This window comes from Gouania willdenowi, chromosome 7 (assembly GCF_900634775.1).
Source record: "Gouania willdenowi chromosome 7, fGouWil2.1, whole genome shotgun sequence".
In the NCBI taxonomy this organism is placed as follows: Eukaryota; Metazoa; Chordata; class Actinopteri; order Blenniiformes; family Gobiesocidae; genus Gouania; species Gouania willdenowi.
In genome coordinates this window covers 15,721,517-15,730,335 of record NC_041050.1, presented here as the reverse complement: position 1 = coordinate 15,730,335, position 8,819 = coordinate 15,721,517, and the positions used below count along the sequence as shown (strand labels likewise).

Below are 8,819 nucleotides of genomic sequence, written 5' to 3'. Positions count from 1 at the left end.
AGTTGCTGTAAACTAGGGTATATTCCAAGTGTTGCGATTCCAGTTTGTAAATAAGTGTGCATTTTTTTTTTTTTTCCGTTCTTGTCTTTTTAGTTGCACTCCATTTGTGGCTCATGTGATTGTAGCTATTAAACATGCTGTGTGTAGACAAAGATTTGCATTAGTTGTTCATAGTTGTAGGTGATGACAGAGGTCCTAATGATCAAAGCCAGTGAAACAGCTTCCTAATGTGCCTTTTTGTTATCACAAGCTCTCACACAGGAAGTCTGAGCAAAGCAAACTTGTGCATATGTTGTCCGAGCTGGACCGCGATTAACTGTCGCACGCAGTCATGGAGCAGCTTGTACGGCTCCACTCGCTGATTTTGTTTTGGTGTGTATTTAAATCTCACAGTCAGAGTGTGAAGTGTGAGAAAAGAAACACTTTAATCATTAACTGTTTAAAAAAAAAACTGCTGGTACTAAAAGATCAGCTCTGAGGACTCCATGTAAGACTTTTTGTTAAATAAATTTGGTTTAAAAGTTAGTGTGATTGCTGGATAAAAGCCTTGTAAATGTTTTGCTGTGTGGTCTCTGATCACTTCAGAATGGTCCACTGTTGCTCCATCCACAGTTCGTTTCCTCAGTGATATTTTGTTGATGGAAAACTACAGATGTTCACTCTGTATCTACCAAGTCAAGCCTTTCATAGTTGATTGTGTGTTAATTTATTTTATTACCATTCCATGCCTCTCAGGAATATAGGTGTTTGAATAAAGTTGTACACACTTGAATCTTTTTTTATCATTTTAATGGATCATCTTAAACCCTCAGACTAATTTTGTGCAACCCAAAGTTAATGCACAAAATGACTCAAAATATACACAAAATTACAAAGAAAATACCCATTCATACATAACAGTAAATAAATATACAAAATGATGAGAAGAATACACAGAATGACTTGAAAAACCCAAAAGTAACTGAAAAATATCCAAACTGTCCACACACTTACACAAAATTACTCGATAGGCAATACAGAAATACCAGAAATATATTATATATATTATAAGTACTTAAAAGCAACATAGGTACTGTATATTATAAATGACTTGGAAATGTCACATGAGAAAATATATTTGCATGTTTTTATTTAAATACAGAATATTACATATTTATTTTTGCAATAACTGGGGTGGTCTTTAAAAATAAAATAGACCTTTTTTTGTACATTTTTAATGTAATATGTTATATAAATTACCTATTTTTTATTCGCCACCAAAAACTTATTTATTATTGAAGTTAAATAACCTATGATTAAAATCATTTATGAAATTCTAAGTTTAAGGTTTAACCTTAGTCATTAGCCATTTTTCACTTTTTCTGGTCAAAATTGATAAAGTCCTTGATTCCAAAGGTCCTTACCACAACTAAAACAGTACCGAGTCAAAAATATTTTTTTTACATTTCCCTTTCCAGTTAATTAAAAAAAAAAAAAAAAACTATTTTAAAAGTCAGTGTTCACATATTTATTTGGATTGACTCTGAAATATTGCTTTTAGATACAGTATGTAATCGTGATCTAATAAGAAGCGCAAGAAATTCGGTAAATAAACGTGATGCGTCGTGTGAAGGTTTTCAGGACTAGTCCGTGTCAGTCATGCAAGATCCGTATCAGAGGTTCACCTTTCTGCCTCTGAGCTTTAAAGACAGCTGGATATGACAACAGCAATGTGTGCAATCCGGCACAGGCTCCAGCACTAGCAGGGGTCGAGTTACCCCGACAGTGCATCAACAGCCCCGTCACTGCCAAAAGCTTCAACCAACCAATCAGACATGAGCAGAAGAGTGGGCTGACAAATGTTAAAAGGAAGTTTCACCCTCTTTAATCAACTGCCTGATTCCACCGCCTGCCCCGCCCTCACCCAACGATACCATAGTTGGTAGATAAGACATCACACAAACTGCATTTAGAAACATTTATTCAGCATATAGAAATCTGTATTTATACATATGTGGCTCATAAATAATTATTTCCTCCACTGTTAGGAACACTTCTGACATGATATGAAAACTGTCTTGATTAAACTTCAACAGTGTGAAAGAAATAACAAATAAAACATTTATTTACAAAAGAACGTCTGAAAATAACTTAAAAATGAAGACCATTGCTGTTACTGTTTCCCATGATACATTATTATGTGATCCATCTTTATCACATAGCTTGGTCCAAGAGGTTCTCATTCATCATACGTGTGTACTTTACTGCCATTAAAGATTTCACAACCACAAATTATTGTTCGTGAACATTGTGGAGCTTCATAGGTAAATAATGTTAAAAACCTTTTAATTTAAAGGAGCATAGGGCAGGATCCAGAAATCAGACTCAATGTTGACATCACGGTAGTCAGGGTAACTTCAGCCAAGCTGCCGCGGGAACGTGCATCAAATGATGCCAGACGGTACCGGACGGGTCAGGTTCGGACAGATATTTACAACTGGTTTGCGCGCAGCGTTCTTCCTTTCCTGCTGCAGCAGCCACAGCTAATGTATCCCTGCAGAGTGCCGCTTAAACTGTAGAACAGTGAGAGATTGTGAGGATTATGTAAATAGGTCCGATGGGTCCCTTGCGTGCACTGCGCCCCGTGTTTTACTTTTGCTTGTTACCCGTGCTCCGATCTGATGTTGACATTAACAGTTGTATGTCATTTCTTTGAGGAAAAAAAATGATGTTTTCACTGTCGGGTTGGACTCAGATGAAAAAATGAGGCCCTATCCACACTCCATCTGTAACAATGTTATTTATTTACTCTCCGTTCATGTGACTGTTTACGGGTTCATTTCCAAGCCGTCGAGTACGTCGTTTTAACGCAACGTCTGCAGAACTGCTCGGGAAATTCACGCCCCAGAACACCAGGACAAAATCTATCGCACAATCTTTTCCAGGCAATAGGGAGAAAAAATGTGTGATCCATTAGCATTAAGAAAAAACTTAAAAAGAATGTTTATTTTTTCTCAAATCCTGCCCTATGCTCCTTTAAGTTTTTATTCAAAAGCGTATCTCCTGAAAGAATCCCCCCCCTCACATCTTAGTCAAATGTGACTGATAATAGCATAACATTTGGCAAATTATCAATTAAAACATAAAAATGGTTAGTTTTACTGTTTCACAGCCAATTCTAGAGCAATTTATTTTCACATGTATTCTTCTTTGGGCATTTTCTCATACCAGAAAAGCTGTATTCAGGCAGAAATTAAACTGAGAATACATAGTGCAGTATAATTTTATTTTACTTTGCACCTTCATGATTCTTAACAGTTAAACACCTTCATTAACTGCAGCCATTGCAGATTGGAAAATGCAGGTTGGATTTGCAGATTAAGGTGTATTTCAGGTTAATGGCTCAGTTTTAAAGGTAGAACCAAATGTTTAGTTGGATCGAATGCTTAGGCAACTTTTCTCAGATAAGATGATATCTCACAGGTACGTTCAGCCTTTTCCACAAACCTCTGACAATAAAGAGGGTAAACAGTAATGTTGAGCTGGGTCCATAGCTGCCGTGATTGAATAAGACGACAGAGTTACTTGGTAAACAGCTTGTTTATGCTGAATAAATGCTGTGGGGTGTGTAGCCCAGCAGGAACTCTCCAACTCCAACAAAGTATATAACCTGGGCGATGCCAAAGAGCGGAGCGATCACTAAAGCCCGACAGCTGGCCCCCTTCAGAAAAGCTCCAGGACCTTCTTTTCTCAGGATCTTCCTGCAATGAACACAACAAGAACAAACTTGTAATGAAACCTATTCCATCCGCATCGAACCTGTGGATACAAAAGCAAACAAAAACTTGAGTCACAACTAATCAACAAATCTGAATTCTATTTACCTGACACAGTCAACCACTCCGTTGTAGGATTCTTCATTTGCTCCTTTTTTAATTGATTGTAGCCTTGTCTTGATCACTAAACAATATAATCACAGCTCACTTTGCATGACAGCTTGAAACTGCCTACATTTGTATGCTAATTCACATCGTAGCTCTTTAAACACAGACTGTTTGTTGACTCTCTTACTCACCATCACAGGGACTGACTGCCACTGCAGCTAAGCACCCAGCCAAGCAGCCAGACATAAAGGACCAATAGAAAGGCACGGATGGGTCTTCGGATGAATGCCGGCCAAGCTGGTGCAGATGTGCAAAAAGAGGGAAATACACAACAGAGAAGGGCATGTCCCTGGAAAGAAAAAAATGTGTATCGTCATTCATTATTAACCCTTGGGGAGTATTTATCTATTTCCATTGGCTGTATCGGCTCTACACGGCTCCGCACTCCTCGCTTTCGGGACCAGATACTGTTTTTCTGGAGCATTTCCACTGAGCACCAACCTGACACGCGAAACTGCCAGACACTACGGATTGCACTTTTTTGCTGCCATCCTCACAAGTTCGCCAACAAAAATTAACGGCGGCCAAATGCGAGTTGATGACTCTATGCTGTGATGATTCTCAGACCCAATCACTGTCTGCTTTGTGCCTACGTCACATTTATCAGACCAGCGCTGCCTTTTTTGGAACCTCAACAAAGGAAGTACAAAGGTACCAGGTACCACGAAGTAGGTACTTTTTTTCTCACAGAAACACGCAAAAAGAGAGTAGAGTCGGGCCGAGTAGAGACCATACCACCAGTGGAAACGCGCCATGAGAGGCTTTGTTAGGTGTTTCTAACCTCATCAGAGTGGCTCCAAGTCCCTTGTAGAGTCCTGTGACTCCTTTGGTACTCAGTAGCTCTGAGGTGATCTTTATGGCCGATATTGTTTGAGGTGCAGGGCTGGCGTTGTAGGACCGGCTAAGAAGAGCAGTGGTCCCACCCATCTTTAGGGATGTTACCACACTGGGGATCACTCTCTGTTGGGCCGCTGAGATGGAAATAACACTTCTTTACAGACCAAAACATCCAATATATTAAAACTTAAAAACTTTTTGGGAATAGACCTACCGAGACGGCCTGCATCCTGCATCTGAATCTTGAGCATCTCCATAGGTGTCGTGACAATGACCTGGCACATTCCTGCACAACACCCTGCCAGCATCTCTTTGAACACCGTCAATTTACCACTGCAGGCACAAACACGCTCTAGCAAGGTTGCGACAACTGAACATGAGTTTGTATTTAAATGTTTCTGTCACTCACCCATTGCTGAGCTGGTGGCGAAAGAAATCATTTGCTGCTAGTTTGATGGCCTTCTCTGGGGTTACCAGTGTCAGATTTACTGCAGCACCTACAACAATAAGCACAACTCATGAACAAGTTGAATCAGTTACTCTCACTTAAAAATGCAATCCTCTAAGATAAATTGTCACACAAATGTGAAATACGTTGGATGTTACCTCTGTACATGCCAAAGTAGCCTTCGGATTTTACCGTCTTTATTAGGCAATCGATCCTGTAAAGATGGTGAAAAAGAAACAAAAGATGATGTTCTTACGCACCTGGCAAAATATGGGTGAAAAGCCATTAAAAAGACATCGTTGTTACACGTCTAAGCAACAAAAATTTGATAGAAAGATGAAAAGCTCTCCTTTTCTGGTCGTTGTATAATGCACTCAATATAAATTTTGTTTGTTTGTGTTAATTAATTGATTAAAAGTGTTACATCTTAACTTCTCAAAATATAATACCTAATTGTGGGAACCTTTGTAGTCAACTTGTACCAGGATCAAATTTGTATTTTTGGTTTCTGTTTGTGGGCTGTTACTGTATGTTTCCAGTTGTAACAATACCACATTTTTATTTTTTAAATAAATAAAAGGGTTACGAATGTTGAGCTACTTAGCCCAAATGAGAAGTCCTATTTCCAATTACTTTTTTTTTGTCCACATTTGGACCAAATGTGCTAAATGTGGAGCAAGTTGGACGGTCTAATAACAATCCATTTTCAACAACTATAATTGGGCTAAAATTGGACCAAGTTGGATGAACCAATGACAAAAAAATTTCAACAACTACATTGGAGCTAAATTTTGTCCAATTTTGACCGTGAATCCCCTCCTTCCCAATTTCAACAACTATTTTTGGGCTACATTGAGACTTAAACGGGTCGACCAGATTTAGCCCAAAAAAGAATGTCTATATGACGTTGGGTGTTTGGTGGAACTCTACCAATGTCTATTTAAGACTACAAATAACCTCTTCCCAAAGTTTTACAGATGTCCATATTAAAAGTCTTAAAGATAGTTCATGATGCAAATTTAAAATTGAATCCTCACAGTGTTAAGTGTGACTTTACTTTTTTGCTGCTTTTTAATTGACAAGTAACTGCAAGTGGATCCACACTCGACATGAGCTCTAAATGAACTCTTCAAGTGTTAGAAATGTTGGAGGATGTCTTTGGAGCAGGTGCAGCTCTCACATGTTCTTGTATAGTTGCTGCCCGCTGCGCTGGTTTTGAAGGCGGGTCTTAGCCAGGTCAATTGGGAACACGCAGGTGACTCCCACCATGCCTGCAATCCCTCCATTGATGAGTTTGGCTGGAAGGCTGCGCCAAAGAGAAACAGTGTAGAAAGAAGAATAAACCACAAACCAACTGAAAGAGAAGTGAAGCCCAGAATAAAGTGATTGTAGTTGCTGGTGTGTGTGTGTGTGCGCGTGTGCTCCAATAGTATGCTCATACTTCAGTTTGACAGAACCACCATGCTTTACTTCCTTTAGATTGCGTGCACATCATGGACGTTGTCATACCTTATCTGCTGTGTCTGGGCCATGGTTCCTTAGTTGTTGTTTAGTGTCAGCACAGAAGGTGAAGCAGCAGAGGCAGTGGCAAGGCAAGAGTAAAAGGAAGCACAGGGTTATATATACACAGAGGGAAGTCCAGCCCTACAGTTCTAAAGATATATTCCACTATCCCACTCCACTTGCTGCACCGTCAGTCAAGAAACACAACCAGTGTCGCTCATCATCACATATCAGCTATAGGAGCCAGCAGCAGGGACATCAACTCCATTGGATTACATCCTCAGCTAAATAGTGATTAAAACCACTGTAATCAGGCGCACTCCTGGTGGAAATATTTTTGCTCATAACCTGAACTTCAATCTGTATTACAGTATTAGGAATTTGAAGCACTTCCTTCAGGGAGACATTACAAAGCAAGCAAACACAAAACTAATCACTACATGCTCTCATTCCTCCCTACACACATTGCTCAGCTCAATAAACGTGCTCGTCATTACACTTTATTTATTGCTTGTATCTACGAGAAGCAACGTTTGTCTGTGACTACTCCATTTTTAAAACTCTTCCCCTTATTTTTCTTCTTACTGTTTCATGAAAATGCCGTTTTTAGTTTTGTCTTTGCGATACCGACCTCTTGTTTTTATAGATTGTTGCTTATTATGCTGTTTGTATAAGCGTTTTATTAATAGTTTTCATGTTTGTTTAGTTGGAATATAAATGGGGTTGCCTAGCAATTGATGAAAAAAATTACTGATTCAAAATATTATACATTTTTTCACATTTAAAACATTGTATACGACACAATCTTAAATTCTATACTTTTCTATATAGTTTACTAAGTTTGCTATTTTAGTTTGGACTGGAGATTTCTGGTAGTCCTGTTTTCATGTTTACGTAGATTTAGTATTTTGTACATTTTTGTAGTTTAGACAGCCATGTATGCGGTTGGCCCAGTGGCCTCCCTACTGTAGTTCGGTTTGGCCAGGGTCTCCAGTCCCTTTTGTTTTGTTTAGTTATTTTTGATTATGTTGCTACTTTTAAGAACTCTGTGTTAATGAATACTTTGATAACCATTACTTCTGTGTGGCATCCTGTTTATGTTGCGGCCCCACAAGCCATTGAATACATATCCTAGAGGGGGCCGTAACATGGTCCAAAATGTGGTCATGACCCAAAAAAGGTTTGGAAGCACTGCTTTAACTCCTCTAACAGCCCAGTATTCAGTTACTGAGATTTTCGTAGTAAATTATATATATATATACTGTATATATATATACTGTATATATATATACATATATATTTAAAATAAAGAAATAAATAATTAGAACATTAAATTTAGAAAGTGTCTGTCTCGTATAGACAACCTCTAGTGCTATTGATACGGTTACTGAAGTACATGTACGTAGTGTCTTAGGGTTAAGTTTAGGGTTATAGGTTAAAACCCAATATCGCAACAATTTTTAGTGTTAGGGGTTAGGTCTTGGGTAAGGTTTAGTCAGTCACGTGACCTAAACTGGCCAATGACTGACCTATCACGTGACCTAAACTGGCCAAATAGGGACGCTGCGTACTGATAGAATTTTCGTATATGGATATGGCAACCGTACGGATAGCCACTGCCTTAAATGTATTATTATTATTAGACCTTTTCGGGTTTGAACTGCACTATTTTTCTTAAAGAAATCAGAACATTTTCTTTGTTTTGCGTCAGAACTCCAAGATAAACTACATGAGAACAAATGTCACAGCAGATTTTTACCACAAAACACTGGCTCTAAACTACCCCCCAGTGGATGTATGGTGTAACATTCAAACTCATGTTAAGGACTTTGAGGCATAAGAGCAGTGACGAAAATACTACATGAATCATCCACATTGATTTTTGTCCATGAGTGGAGCATAGATGTCCTAATGCCCCCATAACCTCAGGCTTGTTCTATTCACAAATAACACCCATATAATGTCTTAATAATAATAATGCATGGTTGTAGGCTACACATTTAACAATATCTTGGATGTGTGCTTTAACCCAGCCTATGTGGGCTTTCTGTTTGAGTTCTATACACAGCATGATGGGTCACAGTTATGTAACAAAGACAAACAGAGTA

At 38.6% G+C, this 8,819-nt stretch overlaps 1 protein-coding gene across 1 annotated transcript; it reads right to left on the bottom strand.

Moving 5' to 3' along the window:
- Positions 1-2,619: 2,619 nt before the first annotated feature.
- On the bottom strand, positions 2,620-6,830 carry LOC114466691 (mitochondrial glutamate carrier 1-like). The gene is made up of 9 exons (XM_028452328.1): positions 6,718-6,830; positions 6,389-6,514; positions 5,367-5,422; positions 5,170-5,257; positions 4,975-5,093; positions 4,705-4,894; positions 4,055-4,212; positions 3,864-3,939; positions 2,620-3,740 (listed from the first exon to the last, which is right to left on the bottom strand). Exons 1-9 carry the CDS (start codon positions 6,738-6,740, stop codon positions 3,581-3,583), a joined length of 996 nt encoding a protein of 331 aa, XP_028308129.1. The 5' UTR covers positions 6,741-6,830; the 3' UTR covers positions 2,620-3,580.
- Between the last annotated feature and the right edge of the window lie 1,989 nt (positions 6,831-8,819).

Coding starts and splice junctions, on each gene's coding strand:
- LOC114466691 (XM_028452328.1), bottom strand. CDS start 6,740: ATGGCCCAGACACAGCAGATAAG. Junction 4,895..4,974: donor GCAGGATGCAGGCCGTCTCG/GTAGGTCTATTC, acceptor TTTCCATCTCAG/CGGCCCAACAGAGAGTGATC. Junction 4,213..4,704: donor CTTGGAGCCACTCTGATGAG/GTTAGAAACACC, acceptor TTTTCTTTCCAG/GGACATGCCCTTCTCTGTTG.